This window comes from Glossina fuscipes, unplaced genomic scaffold (assembly GCF_014805625.2).
Source record: "Glossina fuscipes isolate IAEA_lab_2018 unplaced genomic scaffold, Yale_Gfus_2 121, whole genome shotgun sequence".
NCBI classification, from domain to species: Eukaryota; Metazoa; Arthropoda; class Insecta; order Diptera; family Glossinidae; genus Glossina; species Glossina fuscipes.
In genome coordinates this window covers 8,418,504-8,441,977 of record NW_023998464.1, presented here as the reverse complement: position 1 = coordinate 8,441,977, position 23,474 = coordinate 8,418,504, and the positions used below count along the sequence as shown (strand labels likewise).

The 23,474-nt window shown below is 35.0% G+C and overlaps 1 protein-coding gene across 6 annotated transcripts in view; it reads left to right on the top strand.

Moving 5' to 3' along the window:
- LOC119640651 (paxillin) overlaps positions 1–14,214 on the top strand; it is a 76,180-nt gene extending 61,966 nt beyond the window's left edge. For 5 of the 6 annotated variants that reach the window (XM_038038843.1, XM_038038841.1, XM_038038839.1 and 2 more), the window contains 2 exons: positions 5,193–5,654; positions 13,871–14,214. In XM_038038843.1, coding sequence (XP_037894771.1) covers positions 5,193–5,654; positions 13,871–14,137 — 729 coding nt within the window. In that variant the 3' untranslated portion in view covers positions 14,138–14,214. Of the gene's footprint in view, positions 1–5,192; positions 5,655–5,779; positions 5,921–13,870 lie in introns of those variants that run through there. The other variant, XM_038038844.1, reaches the window with a different exon arrangement.
- The last annotated feature ends 9,260 nt before the right edge of the window (positions 14,215–23,474 follow it).

The following is a 23,474-nucleotide window of genomic DNA, read 5'->3' as shown; positions in this document are numbered from 1 at the left end:
AAAAAAAGAAATTTTCTTCTTACAAGAATGGAATTGATCGGATTTTCTATCAGCCATCAATGGAAAATTGTTCCGAGATAGCGAAGCCATATTAAAACATAAAAGTTTGTTAAAAAAATTATATAAAATAGTTCTCACGTGTCGGTGTAACTGAAGAGAAAATATCTTAGACAACTATCACTGGAATTACTGAATTTTTATCTCATTTCTTCAGTTCTCTACTGTGCACAAAAATCTACTGCATTTTATAACACTTGAAAATATATATCGCAAAATTAGTAGTATTCTTTATATTTATTAAACGCAATACGCAGTCAGCTATAACATACATGGCGAAAATTTAACCGTAAACACCAATACGTTAAATGTAAAAACCCCATGTTTCAGCTAATCACTAGCCAAAACGAATACATTACAGAGTATTCAATTGTTTAATAATCTTGGAATCGACCGTGTTATAGTTTCATTGTATCCTTTCCTTTCTTCGGATACGATCGTTGTTACTATAGTTTTTTCTGCAGCAATTTATAATAGGTATCCGAAAATGGTGTGAAACATTCGAGTATATTTTAGATATCAGGTACTCGAAACGAGATATACGATTCAGAAGATTATGGACAAAAGCCACATTTAGCATAACACGTCTGCTTTTAAGTGTGAGCAATTTTATAACCCTAAAATTTTAGGGTATACATCGCAAGCAGAGCAGTAGAAACTGTCTTTGTACGGACTCAATCTGTTTACGATAAACGTCATATTGTGTATCCCTGATAATCGAACAACTTTACAGAATAGCTCTCGTTGGCGACATATATTGCAAAAGAGTAGTGTAATGAGGCGATGTATTGAAAGCATTGATCTGGCAAGAAACCATGTCCTGACATTTCTTAATATTTGGAGGCACTAGATTGGTAAAGTACCATTTGTACTAATTGTCAAGGTCCTCCGGAAGGTAGAGATGGGCTTAACTATCACCCCACCTTTAGGCAATTTTAATGTCATCAGCATACATTAGAACCCGAGAGTTTTTTATGCAGGGCCGAGATAATTGCCTTGAAGAACTCCGGATTGTACTACGACTTCTTTAGAGGATGCATCATTAACGAGTGCATGTTGAATCTATTGGGTTACATAAGAGTGTACCCACGTTCATTATAACCAATGTTCTATTTCGAAGTATATTGTGGTTGATCTTATCGAAAGTCTTGCAGAATTTTACATCTCTTTGTTTCCGATCGTTGAAAGCTGCATTCATTAACGCAACGGGTTCCCGCAACTTGGAAGCTGGCAAGCAGCAATTTGTCACTTACCTGTTACAAATTCTTTAAACAGCTTGGGAATGGGGCTTATCATAACTTTCAAAGCAAATAGTTGCAGATGTGGTTATCGGGGCCATGTTCGGGTGTACGCTTATCAGAAGAAGACTGCAATATTTCTTTCTATGGAAAGATAGTCAGTTTTCGTGCAGAGAATATATATAGTTTCACATAAGAGACACGTCCGCTTTTTATTCCGGGGGAAGTTTCCTTCTAAAAAAGGAAAAAGAATTTGTTGTTAATAATTTAATGTCCTTCCCAAATTCTCTCGTTGCAATTTCAATTTGCTAACTTAGTACCATAAAAACGTTCGAAAGGCAGCATTTGACAATACGCCCAATGGATTCGTTTTATGGAAATATCAGGGTCCGGTAGACAACTTCCATAGAGAATTCGTAGATTATTGAAGCAAGTCGGTTTTCGTGATTAACTGATAAGTTGAAATGGCAAAAAGCAAATCCTCCGGCTAAATCTTATGAGCAAAATATGAAATAAGGCGCTTACTTCAGAAGACACGCTTAATGTGTTCTTTGACCAACTTGAAACACTGAAGCGACTTAACTGTTTCCCCGTGGCCGTTTACTTTGGCTTATTCTGAAATTAAAAAAAAATTTTTCTTGGGTTTCATTTAGCAGCAAAAATTGGAAAGTGGCGGCGATAATTAAACAAATGAAACAACTTTGAAAACAAACGAAACATCTTTTCTACTCTGCTCTCTACTAATAGGGAGCTACGATCTTATTTTGTCTTTACTTTGGTATCTCATGGTTACTCCAAGATGACGAAAACTTTTATATATAATTCTGGCGAAACCATCTAATTCTTAATACTTCCTCTATTCTCTCTATTCTATATCAACTGACCGGTTACTTAATCACTTACGAATTACATTCCATGGGCAGAAGTTTCCTTAAATATTTTCAATAGGTTATTAATAATCCTGATAATGTAATCACTTGGTTGTAAATCATATAATTTAAAGGAACAATGCGTGCCATCGATTGTCAAAATTTCGCGCCATTTCTACTATTTGTTTGCGAATGACGGCGGTTTAAGTGATTCTACCTCTTACCACTATTTTCGAAAGGGAGGAAATTAATCATTACTTAATCGTTGGTATCAGAAATCGCCAAGATATCATGACAGTTTGTATTGTTACGAAATTTGCTTTTCTCGGATACGGTTCGTATCACTAAATCCTGGATATTTTTTTAAAGAGAAATGCACTTGCATGCTTTTACTTCAGGACTCTTTTATTTACAACCAATTTGTTTAAGGGTAGGGCTATTTACATTTTACTTTAGCAATACTCACGACTTCTCAACTCAAATATTCTTTTTCGACCCAAACGTCCTTGTCCTACTATCCCTGCCTTCCGCAAATAGTCTATTTATATATATTTTTAGAAGCATATTATTATTGCACAAGTTCATGGCTTCATTTTTAATCCGTTAACGTGCTTTTTCGCTAATCGTTTTCCTCGGCCGGCAGCTGCATGACGCGCCGCGAATGTGCACTTGGGTTTTGCCTCTCTAGGCATTTTTTTTTTTTTGGCAATCAATTAGTTGGAATGAACTGGATTCGAGATTTCCGCAACAGTATACACTTTTTCAAGCGAATGTGTAACCATGAGAGTTCTTTAAATAAATCTCGCTTTTATATAGCGGATAAAAAGGACTGTGCCACTATTCAAATGTTACAAGGGCCTAGTTGCTTAAATTGAAGTTTGATTTTGCTGCTCTACCTAAAGTGTTCTTCAAATCCGTATCCCAATGAAGTCACAACGATGGTCTTGAAAAAACGTTTTATAGAAAAGGCATGGAAATATTGGAATTATTTGTATGTGTTGAAGAAGAGTTTATTGAGGAGTAAACTCGAATTTGGCAAGAAAGGATGAAAGACATTTCTTTTGTCTTGAGGTTTATTGTTCTATGAATTGGTCTAATAATACGTTAACGTTTCTAAGATTCTTAGTAAATAATGAAACGGTTATGCGAATAGTTTAGGTGGTGGAATGTTTTATCGATCTTCTCCCACCTGTGTTTATTAATTTAATTTTACCGAATTATTGGGAGCCACAACCGAAAACATTTTTCGAATGATTTAAAACCCAGTGGAACCGAAACACTGAGACTTCATTCCAGAATTCTAAGAAAGGTATCGGTCAGAATGCATTACCGTGTCCAAAAAATAAAGTGAATTCGTTTATAAGATGAAAAGTCTTTATTTGTTCTTCTAAATCTCAATGTATACGCCTTCCAAGTTATTCTTCGGTTTTAAAGTTTCTTGAACGAAAACAATTGGGACGGCGCTAAATTGGGCTAATACGATGGTAAAAGGAAATAGGTCAATTTCTCGTCCAAATTTTTTTAAAGAACCAATGAGTATCTTCGGAACCTATCGAGATTTACCGCCTTTGAAATGTAAAATATTTTTTAAAATGGTTTGGATTGATTTAAATCATACGACCACATCAGCAAGGCATCCAATTGTTCGTCGACGATTTTCGAGCATCAAATCTTTGATTTCGTTGATGTGGCTTTCACTGGTATATGATGTTGTTCATCTGGAGCGCGTCTTATCTTGAAACCATTCTACTACTATATATATATCTATACTATATATATATCTATATGTATTGGAAATATTTCCGAAAATAAAGGTGGAAATTAAGTTTCATCCGAATTAAGACGATTTATAATTTGCAGGACTTGCAAAGGATTTTTCTTCTACTAACTCAAATCTTTCTTTCCTGTGGTATGTGTTGGACATATCCTTTGAAAAACTTTCTGAAAAACTCTATAGAAATAAAAAAATAAAGGAATTTGGATAAAGTACAGCAATTGTTTTGAGGAACAAATTCAGTGAAAATACCAAATACCTTCCGTAAGAATTTTTGTGGATCGGTTTTCAAATTCAAGCATGATGGAATGTTTTGCAATTAAGCAATTATCAGGGTAATAAATATGACCAGTGATAAAGTCGAAAGTATTAAATTTTCGCTGCTCTTCCATACTTGACCAGCATATTCGGAATCTTAAATAGAAAAAGAAAGAAAATATCATCCATTTAATTTAATTGGGTTACAAAGTTTTAGTTTCATTGCATTCATCCATGTATGTATTGTGGCGTCTTTCGTAATTATTCGGTTGTTTTTATGAACCAAATTCCCAGCCCTGCGATAATGCCTTCCCACCCTCAGTCAAGATGCGTCCATCTATGCAGTTATTTATGATAAATCCATACCGAAAAGAGGAACAAGAACAACTCATATAAGCGGAATAATTATTATTTTTGTAACAACAATATTCTCACTTATATTCATACGTTTCTGGCCATGATAGTAACGGCAAAACGTAGAGAGTTGCCGGCGGTGTCATGTGTGTCTGTATTATGTTCAATATTTGTTGCGGCGGCCAGAGGCAAATTTTCTTCTTTTCTTCATCAATGCGTCGTTGTTATTGCTGTTGTTATTGTTGTTGCCGTCGTGTGCAAAGATGCACAAGATTTTTTTTAATTTTTGTGTGGAAATGTGTGTAAAGCGTACATAATCGGATTCGTACGGAAGTGAGGAAGAAAAAGTATGGTGACGCGCTCGTACCGCGCAATTTCGGCAAAGCAAGCAAACTTTTTATGATCAGCAGATATAAAATTATTTTCAGTTTAAGAATTTTCATCACACATAACGGATCGCTCTTAGCAAACAAGCCAAAAACAAAAACAGTAAGAAAAAAAACCTCGACTTTGTGCCAATGGGGACAAAATATATCTTGTTGCCTTTGTAATGTAGATCATGTAGTTTAAAGAAAAAAAGCTCTATACACATGAACATATTCGTACTTTTAATAATCAACTTTGCATTTTTGCCCATTTAAGGTAAACAACGGTTCAAATCATTATCATCAAACTGTAACGGACTACGCCAAGCCGAACAAAGGCACCTCACATTTAACTCAAACCATTACTGAAACTACGACTGTAGTAGAAGATCATCAACCCGATCAGTTAGATTCTATGCTAGGAAGCCTACAGGCCAACATGAATCGTCAAGGAGTCAATACCGTGCAAAAAGGATGCTGCAGTGCCTGTGAAAAACCAATAGTCGGTCAAGTGATTACTGCCTTAGGTAAGACTTGGCATACGGAGCACTTTTTCTGCGCTCAATGCGGTCAACAATTTGGCGAAGACGGCTTTCACGAACGTGATGGCAAACCTTATTGCCGTAACGATTACTTTGAAATGTTTGCTCCCAAGTGCAATGGTTGTAATCGGGCCATCATGGAGAATTATATATCCGCTTTAAACTCGCAATGGCATCCCGACTGCTTTGTCTGCAGGGTAAGTTATAGTAATTCTTTAAATTTTTGCAAAATTTCCGCTCGTTAAGTTAAGCGATTCAATTTCTTTTGCTGTCAAGAGAAATATTTTTAATATTAATGGATTTTTATTAATTGATTTTCTAGGACTGCAAGAAGCCAGTACGGGGCAAATCTTTCTATGCAATGGAAGGCAAACCCGTTTGTCCCTTATGTGTAGGTGTGGATGAAGAGGAATAATGATCAAAATAGTTTTTGTTTTTCTGCGAATTTTTTTCATTTTAATTTGCAAAAAAGAAAAAAGGAAAAGTTAATTAGAGGATTGTACACTGAATTACATTTAATAAAATTCGGCAGCTATTTTGGGTGGCATTTGAAAAGAAAATAAACACCATAAAAAATTAATAGAAATATACACACTCACTCCCACACATACATACGTGCGCGCGCGCACCCACAAACAAACATATACATACACCCACGTATAACGCAGAATTAAAACAATATATATTCGGATACTAATGGATACTAAAGAAATTTATTTTGAAAAATATTCCTCTTCCACCATTACCAACAACATTAGCAAATTTTGGATATGTCTATAATCAAAGCGAGAATATGTGGATATATGCTAAGATTTACCATAGCCCAAATATTAAAATGACTTCTTCTTCCAAAGCATTTTGTGTCAATTTGTTGTTTTGTCGTCTAAACAAAATTGACCGTTTTGTGCGGAATAGTAAGAAATAGTCAACTATTATGGTCTGATGTTTGTCCCCCTATATATATTTTATCTCAAATTTTTATTCTTTTTTAATTTTTGAATGCTTTACAACCACAAAATGCTTTATTCCAGTCAGCAAAGAAACTGCAAAAACAACAACAAACGCAATTAGCTCAGCAAACAATTAAATTAAGTTTTCTTAGGCAAATGTTTATTTATTTGTAAATTTGTATTGTTTTCGTTTTTTATAAAATAATATTGTTATTGTAAATAAAACTAATAATTGTAATAATAAAAAACAAAAAAATCAAATAAAAACAATAATTATACATTCAAGGCTATTTCTTAGCCATATAACCGCCGGTCATTAGTTGTTCAACCAAAATAATAATCGATGACGGCAAATGAAGGCCATTCGATGCTAGTCTTATTTCTTTGACCGTGAGTCAACTACCAAGGTCATGTACATATATGAAGTGGTTACCTTTTCTAATAGGCGCGTTTATGCACTTGTTTTCAGCTATAGTGTGTGCTTTTGTTGTTGTTTTCAGTTTCCTTTACTTGCATCACATTATATTATCTACTAATGTCAAAAACATCGTTTCCTCATTCTGTTTACATTATCGCATTATGCTTATCAAGATCGCCATTACTGCCGATTTCTTTTTCTCTACGAATTTTAACGCAAATTATGTTGTGTTAATCAATTGATATTACGCAGAATTTTAAATTTCTTTCGTAATTATTCCACAAAGATTCTCTTATTCTTTTAGCCAAGTCGATTATAGAACTTTTTTCACAATTTCAAGTAGCATCTATTCATCTATCTACGTTTGCCTATGAATATTATTAAAAATGTAAGTTAATTCAATCGGTGAAATATTCAAACCGTATTGTTTGCAAAACAAGTCTTTTTCACCACCGATGATAATAAAATGAGTCTAAAATATTAAAAGGTTGCACTACTAACTCACTTATAACATGACCGATACATGCGGCGAATTCTCACTATCTTTCATGCTATCTACTCATTTCCTAAACAAAATCATAATTTTATGCACAATATGCACAGCGTCTCTAATATCAGGTGATGAATTGAAATGTGGTGTCGATAACGCTGTTTTTTAATTACATTTAAAAGGAATAATATTTTTGCGTTTTTACTCGTCTCGGATATCGTAGAGTAATAGTAACCCCAAGATTTTTCTATATACGATTTCACATTTTCATGTCTAGCCTAGTACAACACTATTGGCCAATTTTTCTTTTATATAATGTTACGTCTCATGTCTACTAAAGTAATTATAACGAACATTCTTCTATATATGCAAAATAGTATGGCTAATTTTTTTCTTAGCAAATTCCTGTTCCTTCCTGATTTGCAGCCAATGTTTCTTCTATTATGTAAGACTGACTAACTTTTTGATTATTATTTCTTATTTTAGAAGATCTTGTAAATATGCTTTCCAGCTTTAGTCTATACTGGAGTGACAACAACCAGTATTTTTCCAGCCTGACTCAGTACAATCATGTATTTTTGTTAGCGTATTCAACGCCTTCTGTCTAATCGAGCAAATAATGATCAATGTTTTTCTGCTTAAGGTCGACATTTTTCAGGTGTTTTCCAGTGAACCGTAATATTCGGTTTTCCACATTATATAAATACGATCATCATTACATCTAGTAGAGTTATAACGATCAAAATTTCCGATGTATGATCTGTTTTTTTAGTTATTCGGGAAATGTTTGCACCACGATCATAAATTTTTTTTTTAATTTTCTTTGAATTGAACCGTGTGTTGAAGTAGAGTCTTGTTCATTCAAAACCTGTAGAGTCCGAAGAAAGGCAACAGGATTTTCATTATTAGCCCATTCATATCCTCGACTGGGCCCCTATTTGCCTCATCTAATTGTGAATTCTTCTGTTACCTTAAAATTACTGAATTCCCTTTACCGACTTGAGCATACTCCTATCGCCGAGAAAAGTTTGGTTAGCCTCATGGGGGCCATACTTGACCATCACAATACCTTGCATTTAATTTGTGTCAGTACTCTACTGCACTATATTGTACATTTTTTTAGTTACTGTGTGTTAATTGACGATCTGCATTATTTATAATATGTAGTATGTTGGTCTACACTAACTAGCGATCTGCATAATTTAAAAGATTCGACAAAATTATTTTAATTTTTGTTTGCTATCAGCCAAAAACCATATGAAAACAATTAAATGAAAATAAATATTTGAAAGCAAACGAGAATATTATACACACCTTAGTGTAATGACGCGCGGATATGCAAATTCTATTCGAGATGTACCGCACATATTTCACTGAACACTAAAGAAAACGTTAACTAATTTCGAGATCGTAGCATATGTGAATAGAAATTGAAACAATGAAATGAAAGCGTTCATCTTGTGCGCTTTACCTAATGCTTTCAATATTTTATTAGTCTTTCCCGACGAGATTGAAAAGCTGGCGACTTCTCATTGGTTTTCTTGATTGTCATATAATCATGAAAATCTTCGAATTAAAGAAATAATAGCCGGGCACGAGAGCATAGCAATCTGTTGCATGTTCTTTATCACGAAGAATCTATCAAAGGTAGTACGGTATCGCGGGTGTCAGGTAACATGCGATGGTGATGTGAGGTCGGCCTGATGCTTGACAACGAGCTTTTGGAGAGTTTCGCCGTAAGCAAACTCGCGGAACGTGCATGTTGGTTTCAGAAAGGGCGACACAACAAGTTTGCTGTATCTTATCTTATCTTAAATATCTAGCCGCGTCTCACGGGATGCAGCGAATGCCGCAATATTGATATCGCGTACTAACATACATAAGTAATGTGAAATAATTCAATATTATCATGTCCTTTCGTCCGTTCTCCCTGTTGGAAAAATTAAATTAAAATTAAAAAAAGCGTGGTCACAGTTCCATCTTGTCCATTTCCAATGTGAATCTACTTACAGCAAAAGCGACGTCTATATCAAACTGGATGTCTATAATTTATTTTTTAAAAACATGAGTTCATTAAAAACCAAGGAACAGACAGACGACAAGTAGCTTAGTGGACGTAAAATTACACATCGAGAAACACTGCATATCCATGTTTTGTAAAATTACAGCTTGAGACCTTATATTGAGAAGAACTATGCATCCTTTTACAGTCTATCGGTAGAGATAGGTGTTACAAACAAAATGACAAAATCACATTCTTGACGGTGCTGTGTAAGAAAAGTAAAAAGAGCTAATAAGAAATTTTTGCGAATTTTCTAATAGAGATCATAAATTAACATTTATTAACAATATATTTAATTTTTCGTTATGCTGTTTCATGCTATTTTTATCATTGTCAGTGAGTGAGCCAAAATGAACCACCATATTGTCAAGCATATAAATGCTTATTTAGCCTAAAGTAATTAAGTTAATTTCAATACTTTACTTATTTGTCGATTTAATTAAAAGAAACATAAACAGTCTGATGTAATCACAACTAGTTACAAACTGACTTTCGTTCGTTTAATCTTGTAAACAAGTGTCCCTACGCAATAACGAAAGCTTTGAAAAGTGTGTTCGCCCACTTCTTGAAATAATTTCACAGGGCTTGCTGGTAGCTGGCACACAGAATCATTTGATATATCTTAATTTCTTAAATTAAGCCTCCCTCAGATGAAAGTTTAACCAGCAGTATTTTCTTAGTAATGCCTACATGGAGAAAAGATAAGAGAAGCCCATAACTTTTTTTTTTTGAAGATGTCCGTTTTAATTTTACTTAAAAGCAAATTTGTTCTGCTTTGTCTGGTCATCGAAGGTTGCTCTTGCTGTAAGTAAAACAGTTCAATAAATTTTTTTTTCCAACTATTTTAAATGTATTCTTGGTACTTGGTATTGTGCCATAACCCAATATTTTTTTTTTTTTGATTTTTAAGCGTAAAAGTGATTTTCATATGTCTCGTTTTAATTTTACTTTAAAACAGTTTTTCGGCGAGTAAAAGAAATTGTCATTGGACTAATTAAGGCTTGGACTATACCAAGTATGCATCCACACTTTTCAGCCCAGCTGACGATGTGCGATTCGTGTTCGATTTCAGCAAATCTAAAGCTTTGCCTTACCCGGCGTCAACATGGGCTTTGCCACTGTTTCTCCAGCCGCATCCACGATATTTTCAAACATAACTCTCGTACACCCTTCACTGTCCGTTATCAATTGTCTCCAAAATTGAACAATTTTATTTCGTTTCAACAGCCGTTTGCATTTCGTCCGTTAGATTTTAGGCTGTTCGTTAATCATATTATTGTATTCAATCTTCAGCAAATGGTTAAATTGCATTTAGGTAAATTTTTAATTCCGCGGTGATATTGTTATGTCAAACGTACCGGTGTTTCTCAACGTCTTAGAAATTTTTATAGATCTTTCTAACGATTGGTTGACTAGAGCATCTTTAACATTTCTGAAGCGAAAACGGGCAAATAGTTGGCATGCTGTTTATTTTGATGAATGGTAACAAGAGATCGACACGATGCGATATCGGAAATCTAAATACAATGATGTAGTTCCGATAGTACAGCTGAATGATCCTCTTTAGTGGGATAAGCTTAATGAGCTCTTCCAAACTAACGGCAATGACCATTCTTAGATTGCAAAACTTGTTGAGAAGGTATTAGCAGGACTGAATTGGAAGATGTTACCACTCACCATGCATATTTTCTTCTGACTAAACTAGGTTGACGAAGTAGGAAAACAAGTGCGTGTAGAACCTTGTTGTCACTGATGCTGCAGATGCAAGCGGCTTTTTATTTTTTCTGAAGAATTACTTAAATAGACAGCTCTAAACCAGCCCTAAGACCGGATGTGTTTTTGAAACGGCACTCGTATCCTGTAAGAGAAGCGTGCAGCTACCGATGGATCCTATTCAAATAAAATATTTTTTTAATCATTTTCTTGAGAGATCTTCTTCTTCGTAAAAGGTTTAATGATTTCATCTTGTACATCTTTAATAGACATAGGTTTAAAATTTAGTGCAACATTATTCTGGGATATGCTAAAAATGACTTCAAAAATAATCCTTGTCCAATGGCAGAGGTGTACGAGGTGAGTTAGTAAGTATTTCGAAGCATATTTCACAGGATACGAGGCAATTGAATTGTTATAAAAGTTTATTAAAAAAATATTAAATTAAATACTGAAATGGTTTAAAACAGTCTATACAAAGCCCTTGATCGGTCCGTATGAAGTTTTTTATTTGAATAGCATAATTTTTTGCCCAAACGCAAAACGCGTTTCTAACAATTTCAGGGATAATAGTTCTGTAAATTTGCTGATATTTATGTATTTTCTGAGGCAATCTTCTGTAAACGATTGGAGCGTTTACAACTGTAATTCCCACAAGAAGATGGATATCAAGTGTTCGGTACCATTTAAGTCCTTTACTACTTGTAGTGGCATAGGAAATCATTTGATAACAATAATCTATTCCACACTTTCTTTTATTGTATACAAGAACAACTAGTGGTTTCAATTTTTCAGATCAATGTCGGCTTGCAGTAGCAGCACGAATATTACGAATATAACTTGTATTTGGTATTTATGGGATAATACTTTGTTACTTTGTTCATAACATTCTCCTCGTGAACCTCTCCATTTGAATGCAATAATATCTTTACTATCTTCTTCGAATATCTGTCCCCTTATTTTTATTTTGCATTGAAAAAGTCTTCTTTCTATTCAGACATGATATAGCTAATAATATATATATATATAACGTTCGTTCTTTGTGGAATGTTACGTGGTAAATGAAAACTATGCAATGGGCTTTTCGACCAATAATTAGATAGTTCGTCTCCATTTTTATGAAGATGGACATAATTCGGACACATTTAATTTTTGTTCAGCATATCTTAGCAGCAATGGAGAAAAAACCGTTATAATTCGCTGAAATAGATAACCTAAAAGGAAACTTAGCAATTCGTTTCCAAACGTAATAATCTTCTTTTTACGATAAATAAGTATTTTTATAGAAAGACATTATGGTGTAGCGCAGTATAAAAGCGCGCGACGCCTGGCTGAAATTTTCTTGAAAATTGGCGAGACAGTCAATGTGTTAAAGATAGACTGGACATTTGTTTTTCTTAGTTAAAAGCTCGAACGCACAAATTAAGGCAATTTCTATTTATTTATTCATTAATTCTTTCTCATAATTTGGCATATACTATACCGATCGTAACCTTCTTCGGTTCAATCTATAGATCGCACTTTTTAAGATATTTTGATGAAATTTGGTGTGCCGCGGTATTTCGCCACAAGTACAAAAAGCTGATGTAAAAGATTCGCACCGGGCAACTTTTTGGATCACTTCCCATACAACACCTTATTGCGAAAAGTCTTTGTACGAGTAACCGCATTAAGTGAACTTGTGTAGGCTATCTAACGGCGGGTGTTTTCACTTGTGCTTATCATAGACATGATTGTAAGAACCCGGATGAGCCGCTTTTTGCACTGATCCATGTTGAAGTTTCATCTTCATGGACGCTATATGCAAAACCAGATAAAGTAATAAGATGTGATGCTTGATGAAAAACAAGCAGGTTTTGAATGTCAATGAAATTGATTTAAGCTGAATATTATCTCTTTCCAGTGGTATTAATGTTATTAAAGGAGTTAAATGTCTTCAGGCATCAATAAAGAAATCAATATATTTCTTTGTGCTCATGCCCGCCTACATAACAAACTTTCACATGAGGAAACCTCGTTTCTTTTTCAATGCCGTCACGTTCGATACAAACATTATGTGAGCTAATTCGCAATTTTCTTTCTTGAATTACGCTTGCGAAGTGCTTGCACCTGATTTGGTACTCTGTACCGTTTCTTCTTCTACTCCATGTAAAATTCGCAGATTAATTAAATTTGCCATGTTGTTAAAAAAAAGCAACAACAAAACGCTGTCTTTAAAAAATTTGGTGCTATATCATTCCTTTTGACTGTTAACCTCAGTCCAAAAACCGTATAAATCGAGTCGCGCATCCACACACGTCAGATAATTTCAGCAATTATACAAACAAATCGTACCGCTTGTTTATGACTTATCAGCGCTCTTTAAATAATCTACGACCTTCACTTTATCCAGCAATCCATTCAAGGGCTGTATGCTTATTTAAGCATAGCAATGGCACTTCACAGGGACATTTCTTTCTTAAATTTCTGGTGGCGACTGAAAAATGCATTACTAGAAGTTTTGATTTCCTCCTGGACCCAAATGTGCGCTGATCGGGAGCAAGCGAAGGGCGACGCCGGCTTACCTAATATTACCGGCATTATTAATCTGGTAGCTTTTAGATTACAATTGTCGCAGGTTTTCGATATCTGTTTACGTATATCTTGTGTTAGGGATTTTAACTTATCTTAGGAATCGATCTAAGTCAAGTATACCTTGTTTCTTATTGTAGTTTAGTTACTAAGTTTGATGAGAGAAAGAAAAAATAATTTAATTTTTACATAAACTCATTTTATTGTAGGATTGTCGACAACCTTTCCAAGGCGGTTCATTCTTCGATCACGAAGGTTTACCCTACTGTGAAACTCACTACCATGCCAAACGTGGTTCATTGTGTGCCGGTTGCTCGAAGCCGATTACGGGACGTTGCATAACGGCCATGTTCAAGAAATTCCATCCCGAGCATTTTGTATGCGCCTTTTGTTTGAAGCAGCTTAATAAAGGCACTTTCAAGGAGCAAAATGATAAGCCCTACTGTCACACTTGCTTCGAAAAAATATTTGGCTAGTAACTACGCCTTAAAATCATTTCATCACGTACCAATTGAGACAAATATGATATATTAATAACAAAAAAAAAAAGAAATGCAATAAGAAAATATTAAAATGCCGAGAAAATTGTCTCCCGTATTTACGCATACTTTGTCATTTAGAAAATTTATGTATAAAAATTGTAATTGCCTTGAATTTTGTGTAACCCTACCTTATAAGTGATATGTATTCTCTGCAACTAAACGCGTAAAACATTTCATTTTATTTTTTCCATTAAACTTTCTTTTTTGCCAAGAGGAGAAAACTGCTGTTATTCTAATAATGATGATATTTTTCCATAGCTTTTAGATTTCAATAATTTTATAATTTCTCTTAACTCTTAATCTATCTGCTTGCTCTATTGTTTGCAATAAAACGACATTTTTATTATTACTTCTGTAATAACGATGATATTTAACGAACTTTGCCACATAATTAAGATAACGTACGAGTAAAAGCACTTTTATATACATAACGGGAATTCTTACTAAATTATAATTATAAATTAAAATTATAAAAGTCGTTTTGGATTAAATGCATGTCTATATTAGGTTTTTCTTTTTAATTATTAAATAGAATTATTAAAAATTTTTAACTAAACAGATATAATCGAGACATATATAAACGGTTTAATAAAAATTGTCAATACAACGTATGATTATGTATTCATATATATATACGAATAATTTTTTTTCAATTGAATTAATCAAGACTAAAATGTCAAGTCATTGTGCAGCTAAAGGAAAAGCCATGAAAGGTCTAATGTGAAGCACAACTTCGAAAACATATCACAATGTCTGTCCATTGTTTGAAATTACATGCGGAATCAATTCTGCTTAAATAAAGAGACCATTGAATTGTTCTTTGATTTCTTGGGACTAGAACTAGCGGTTTGCTTATAATGGGAAACAGCCTGCAAAGGCTTTTAGATATTGAGTATACAATGAATATTTAATGACGGCCTTAGTTATATGTCAATCGCGCTTGTGAGGGCCGCCTATGGCCATCTACGTTTCTATTGCAAATGTTGACAATATTTACGGTGGACGATAGCCGGAAGCGAAGTCTCGGGATGACTTCAGAACTCACACATTGTGCCATTGCAAATCGGTTGAATTATTAAACCTGGATTTCCCTTTTTTGAGGACGAGATCATATTATTTTTAAGCTCCTTAACAATACTTGGTCTAAAAACACTACTCGTGTTTGCAAACTAAATAGGAAAAAATTTAATGCCACTATATTAATCGAGCGGCCAAACCACTGGCCGTTCTAAACAGTGTCCTCTGTAAAACCTATCAAAATAAAAGCGTGAGTGAGTTGCTGGGTCATCTGATTTACTTTTAGTCAAATCTAGAACCAAAATTATATAAATAGCTTTTCTTTAGACTTTTAGAAGACTTAGCTGTTAGACATAAAACTCACTTATATAAGTGATTGTCTCGATATACCCTTTAATGAACCCTAGTCATTCAGCTTTACACTAATTTACGCCAGAATATAAGTGTGTGGAGCGTTTTGCTATACAAATATATTTGAGTTTAACTCATTTGAAAATTTTATATCTGTGAGGAGAGGGCATCATGTTGTAAATACCTTGACAGTATGATTTTTACAACAATTGAAACAAATGTACTTCAACTGTTGAAGAAGAAAACTTGCATAGAGTTAGAAGAGGATGAATTGAAGTATATCCCAAATTCAAATTTGAAACTCAAAAAAGTGCTTATAAAGCATAAAAGATTTGAGGCAATTTTGATGACATTTGATTATAGGAGAGATGTTTGAATGTTTGCAAGTTTTTTCTTTTAAATGTTCTAGTTTCGAAAAATGTGGCTGTTTGCACCAAATTATGTCAATTTGAATAACTATTTTCAAAATGCTTAAATGAATAGTTATCCTCAGTAGGAGTATAATCAGATTGTTTCCCTAGATTTCGCTTGTGATTGTCAAGTATTTAATTTTGCATAAATATTTAGCCGCAACAACGCATCTATAATCCGCAAAACCCAATAGCTGTGCTTAAGAAACTGTGCCCATAAGTGACATTAATCGCCCGTGCATGGAAGTAAATAAGGGTGCACTTTCAGGTTTTAGTTGAACTGTGAAAAGAGTGAAAAGTTCGAGTCAAATTAGAGACTTTCAAAGAGGATAGCAGCGCAGCAAATATTGTCTTCAGAAGTAAGTCCGTTAACTCTGACAACTCTTCGTTTATTGACATGCGAGCATTTCCAAGCACCCCAAAACTGTGTCTTAATAGACCATCATTATAAGGTACTTTCTTCGTTTCCTCATATCTCAATAGCGAACTACTCTATTGGTGAGTGCGCCGGGGGCGACAGAACTTCCCATTCGAGTTACAACAGTGTACCCTTGACAATTTTTGCAATAATACACCAATTTGTTCGATTGACGTCGATACACACTAGTATGCGGTAACACCACACATCTTGTTGATCCCATCGTGTGGGCAGTAAAACTTTGTGGTCATGAATATTCCCCTCCAGATGCCTCTGGTCCTCTCCTGGACAAACCTAGGACCTTTTACGCTTGATATTGCCGTAGTAGACCCACCTTTCATTGCCAGTCACATGTTGCGGAAAAATTTTCTTTTGCCTGACAAGCAAAGAAACCGGGGTGTTAAAGCGTTTCGAAATGGCATTTTCATTCAATCAATCAATCAATTCATTTTCTGCTTTTCAGAACTTTCCCATCGCGTGTAGACGTCTAAAAACAGTTGACTCATCATATACCAAACAGTGCGAAAGTTCTTTGAGCAGCATCACCATAAGCTTCTTGAAATTGTTTGATGGGTGTCGATAGCAGATTTATTTAAATCAAACAAAAAAAGTGTAACTCAATAGCACTAAATGGAAACCTTTGTAACTTATTTCGCGCACTTGCCCCGCGTTTCATTATATGTGGCGAATTTCATAGTGCAGACACGGTCCGGGGCTTGGTGTGAAACAATTATAGGAAGTACCTTCATTCCAACCGATCTCTGCATTTTAAATGATGGGAGACCAATACATTTGTTCCTTCCGCAACATTTCTGCAACAAAAAGGCGTCTTTTCCTACAACGGCTACAAGAGTACTCCTAGTTTATTGGATTTAAATTCAAGCAGCACAAATACCAATTCATTTTTTTCTCCATTACTTATTTTACTTCATAACATGTAATGTAATAATGAATGCATAGTTAATTTTTCCAAACTGGCTTTATATTTCTAAAAATAAAATCGTCTGAGTACATGTACTTAACAAACAAAAACAAACCGACATAATTCCATAATAAACCAAAACAAAAAAAATGCATGTAAAAAAGCATTTAATATCTCTTCAAATATTCGATATCAAATAGTATATGTGAATATATATCCCGTTTATGAATTGCGCTTTTACTCCTTAAGTCTATTTTATAAATATTTGTTTCTTAAATAGATTCTGAAAGGGAATACAATTTATCTATAGTCTGGATAAGATTACGGACATTGTTGCTATTGAATACGTATGCATATTTTGAACATGCCAGTTAAGCGATGAGTTATAAGTTTTTGATCATGTCCCTGTTTCCACCTAAGCAATAATTTCCCAAGTTAAAATTAATTTTGCAAGAAAAGAGACGACAACTCACCACAAATGAGCGCAAGTATTTAGCAAAGAAAGTTATTAACCTAACGCCTTAAACAGACAATTCTTAAATTGTATACTAATTGAGTAAGTGGCAGCGTCAAAGCCATCTCTGGGATCGGGACTTTCTTGGATAGTTATTAGCCAGGTTAAGAATGCGGACTTTTCAGAATAGCTGTCTACGAGCGTACTTTGGGCATAATATACATTACACGAATTAAGATAAATATGCTAAAAATGATACTGGAAGCTAAACGGAGGGTTGGAAGCAGCTTTGGAGTGCAGCTTTGGAGTGCACTCGACTACAGCTGGCCTGGCTAAATATGATTCCAAAACCTGGTTCTGTAAAATCTTAAGTGCTAACTGATTTACATATGACATATAGTTGCATTATTTATTCAAAATTTTACATTACATCCATAGCTTCTTTCAGAAATTGTTGGTGAAACTATTCAAAGTAATTTTTTTGTTTAGCTTCGTAGCACATCAAGCATATTTCGAATATATCGAAATGTGGGATGGATCAAAGAATTTTTTAAAAATAGACGAATAGAATTAGTCATTTTCAGTGCGTTCATTGTGAAGCTTCATTTCTAAGCGCAGGGGACTTAACCAAACATGTTGTTTTCATCCACTTGAGATTCATGCAACATCTTACGAATATCAAATACATATTGATTCTCCGCATTTTTTTTATTTATTGGAAGTAGAGCTGACCTGCTTTCAGAAAAAATAACAAACCTTCTGATACCATCGGAGATAGCAACATTAATAGCAAGTCGAATGGCGAGCAACTCAATAAAAGTTGGGGAAAGTTCCTCCGCCACTTGTACTGTTTTAGATAGATGTTTCACGACCGAGAAGCCAGATAAATTATGTCCGACGGAACCGTCGGTGGAATATATATCGTAGCCGTTGTTGTAATAAAAAAGAATTCTTTTCTTGGCATAACATCCTCATACAAGAGAAGTTGACATTTTGTTTTGAGGAACTGATCGATTCGAGAATGTTCATGAGCTTTTTTTGCAACTTTTTCAGTACCCATCACCAACACACGCTTGGATAAAAAATTAAGTATCCGCAGCCGCATTTGAAGAGGAATCGAAAAGTTTAAGAGAATTTTACCAAGCTTAATCAAGTTGATACGGTCATAGGCTTTGCTGATGTGCAGGGAAAGCATGACAACCATTTTCCCTGCTTTTTTTAAGCTGGCTATGAGAAAACACAGTTCATTAACGCACATATTCGTAGATTTGCGCTTTTGATAGGCGTAAGAACGAGGTTGATAGTCTTTATGAATAAAGATATCAGTGAAATTGGTCTGAAGCCATTTAAATCATTTAAGTCTTTACCTGCTTTAGGAATGGGAACTACTTTGATGCATCGCAAATTTGAGGATATAAAGTTGATGGACCAGCAGTTGTTAATTGCATGCAAGAGAATGCTAAGGCTTCCCCCAGACAGTGCTCTGAGCATGTCATACTTAACTCCATTACAACCTGCAGCAGTAGCCCTCTTTCTGAAATGTAAAACATACTTTAGCTCATGCAATGAAAAGGGTGTGTTGTTGAGGCTACCAAAAGGAATTGAAGGCATTGTAATCGAATTGACACTTGAAATACAGCTCTTGAGCATATTCAAATACCTTTTATTATCATGGTCATTTCACACAGCACAACCGCTTCATTTTCGACTAGAATGTCGATGACCATTGACGTAATTCCAGGAAGAACATGGGTTACCGTTGCCACATAACTGTTTAATCGCAATCGCCTTGCATGTCCTTTTCGCCTTTCCAACTGCAGACCTCCATTCTTTCAGTGTTTTCATATATTCAATGTAATTGGCTGGATTGGCATATTTACCCATTTTTTTTCTTGCAGCTTGGTATTTGCGAAAAAGTGTTGACAGGGGGGAGTTCTACCAATGTTAGGTGAGAAGGATTCAATGTCAGGAAAGTTAGTTCTAGCGCACCTAATCACAGACCGAAAGGTACTTTGAATTGATGATAAATCGGAAAGAAGATCAGCTTTAGAAAGGCGGTCCATAAACAACTTGCAATGAAGTTTTCTATTTTCTTAACGGAATTGTTGCAACTGTGAAATAAAGTGGGAGAGTGCTGACTTTTGCCAATGGAAACGTTGGATGTGTCCCAATTGAAAGATAGAATAGTTGAATTCGAGAAAGATAGATCCAAGACGCTCGCCGTACGACCATTCCGGTTATAGTGAAAGGTAGTATTGCCATTATTTAAGAGACTGAAACTGCTGGAATTAATGGCATTTACAAGGAGCTTGCCTTTGTTGGTCGAGACTTGATCGCCATACAAACAATGTCTTGCATTGAAATCGCCAGTTAAAATCACCGTCAAGAAAGTCACATAATCTCTTAATCTCGTCACGAAAAGTTTGCACATCGAAACTGGGCGGAAAATAGCATGAGGTTATGAAAAGATTCGGTTTAAGGTTCATGGTTTTGATGATGATAATGTCAACGGCAGAGTTATAGGGAATACGTCTGAAATTGACACCTTTTTTAACTAATATGCTAACACCACCATAGTCATAATTTCGACATTTGGTGGCTGAAGCGTCATTCGGAACTTCAAAACAATTTTAATCTTTCAGAAAACCTTCACTTAAGATGCAGAAATCAACCTTGTTTGAGTTTAAGCAGATACCCAAAAGCGATAGGTTACGTCGGACACTTTGAATATTATATTGTAAAAAGGACATCATATTTAAACTTGAGAAGGAACCCCAGCGGATTTTCTCATAGCCCTGGGCGCTTGAACGGGGCGAGAATCGGCACAGACAGACATATTCTCTTCAAATTCTTTAATAAGATTATGAGGGATCATCGGACGGGTTTCCTTCTTTAATCGCAGAGATTAATCTTCTGAGGAACGCGAATAGTTATTTGAAATTACTGGACGCTGAAGACTTGTTCCAGACGGCTTCGGGCGTGCATTGAGACAAGGTTTGTTGGGTGAACTGACAGGAGATTCGGAACGAAACAATTTTCTTTTGACGACAGCATTGAATTTATTTTTTGTTAAAATTTTATTGGTATTGTCATTTTCGTCCTTACATGAAATGGTAAACGCGTTCCCCAATGGAAGGAAGTAGTCGTCATAGATGTCGTCAAGACATTCGAAGTAATGAGACAAAAACTTCTCTTTTACCTCTTTATACGAAAGAGTTTTAATTGCCATGATCCTGTTAATGTTTGATTGAAGTCCCCTGTTCGGGCAAGACTTGTTGATAGTATTGTGCTCACCTGAACCACAGGACGAACACTTCATCTTCTCACAGTTCATACACTTCGGAGACTTCCCACAGTTTAGGCATCTGCTCTCCTTAGCTTTACAAAACTTTGAAACGTGACCGTACCTACCGCACTTAAAGCATTGCTTTAAGGTTGGTACAAAGTACTCAACCGGCAGATGACAATAATTGAATTTAACTGACTTAGGGAGGGTTTTACCTTTAAAGCCGATGTTGATTTTGGTTGTGGGAATCCACTCAAACTTGTTGTTGGGATTCCTTCTTTGGAAATGGACAGCGGACTTGATCGGAATATCGGACACGGCGTTTTTAATTATCTCGTCTACACTGTATATACATTGGATGTTTCGAATGACACCAAATCTCTCGATGAACTACCAAAAATTTGTATATATTCGACAGTTTTTGTTGATATTTCTTTAATCATAACAATAACTCGCCCTAGAAACAGCTGACCGCTTATAAAAAAATTGTGATTTTAAATTCGCTGCGAAGCATAAAAATGAAATTAATTCATGAAAGATACAATCTTTTGCATATCAATGTTTTGGTCGACAACAAGTTTTTTTGCTATTATTTAACGCCCAGCAATGAAAAATCATACGTTATTTTGATTCCACTAAATATTAAAACTTCCCCTTAATCGCTACAAAATGCTGATTAGATTAGAACCATTTTTATATATTCGTCTACAAACCGTTACTAACCACACTTGCATGATCAAAATACCTTCTACAAACCGCTATTAACCACATTAACCACATTAACCACATTATTTTCGCTATGCACCAAAGATACAATATCCCCCACATTTTTTTTAACTCGCGGCTGAAGGGATTTCGAAAAACTTAGGTATTGTAGTTACAGCACACAACGCCACCTTTTTGCCATGTTCATTAGTTAAGGCCACTTTGTAAGTACTCGAATCGTTAGGTAGACATTTTTCTATTTCCAGTTTAATTAAACCTTCCGGTGTAGAGGTAATTTTAACGCTGATGAGTTTATGCTTAAAAAAGTTTTATGTATTAAGGTTATTAGGAACTGTTCACTGGGTTTCACTTCCTCATTATCTCCATACCATATTATAAGAGGCAAGGGGCTACCGTTTACGACGCATTCCAAAATCAGTGGCTCAACTTGATGTACCTCTTTCGTGGGCTCTAAACTCTTTACGAATGTGGGCGCCAAAGATTGCATTGTCAAAGTGAAAGGGCCTTCTGTTGTGCCTACATCATCAGTGGCTACAGCAGCGTAGCTGCCAATATCGCTTAAACGAATGTGCAAAACTTCCATTTCACTAGATTTTTGATCACTATCCACTGGAGAAGTATGCACTTTATGCAAGGGTTCGCCTGAAGCTTTTTCTTTAGTTGTCACATCAAGAGGTCTACCATCCTTAGACCATTCCAGTTTAAGCCAAGGCATACCATGTACCAAAAGTTTAATCAAAGACGGGCTATAATCATGAACAATTCTATCTTCAGGTGGTGTAACAAACTTAGGCTTCTTTACCAATCAACGAAATGGAGAAAATACTAACATTTCTCTTATCACTTAACAGCCATTTATTTTTCATGCTTACCGTGAGCATTGAGTGTGAAATCATGACTGGTTCATTGCTGACAACTGTCAAATTATAAAATCCACCATCGGTGCAGGTAATAGTTTCAAAAATTAAACGATATTTTTCGGCATCTACAACAGCAATCACTTCCCGATTATCGTTATTGCATAAATTCTTTTTTTCGGTAAAATCTTTGCCATTATTGGTTAAGTTGAAAATGTGAGTAGAATTCCCGTTCACTTCCACTTCTATTCTCACTGTTTCGCTGACGTTACACTTGACATCTGCAATCTTCTACATTGTGATTCTTTCCACAAATTAAGTTCTACATTGTGATTCTTTCCAATAGTAATATTATGCCTAGTTACACACGATTAAAGCAATTCGAAGAACATTTTTTAAGTTCAACGAGATACAAGAAAAAAATCGAAAAAAAGTTCTGTCAGAACTGAAAGCAATTGTAAGTGAGCAAAGAAACTGTTTTTAATTACAACAGTCAGTCTAGTTAAACTAAATAGATACGCACTAGCAAAAGTCACGTAAATAAAGGAGCTAAAGAAAAGATAATATTTTTATCACAAACAATTCATTAGAATAAAACATTTTCTGTTACCGTTAATGGTTAAATTAATTTCTGAAGCATCTTCACCCAAATCATTCACTGCATGGAACGAGCAGATACCAGCGTTGTCGGTGTTATCGTTTTTAATAAGCAGTGACATACTTTCATCGTCTTCCTATAGGAATTTTTGCCTCTCATCCATTCCGACAACTGTACCATCGTGCTCGACTTAAGCCGCCCGTGTAAGGAAACCTTGTGCATTGCAATTCCA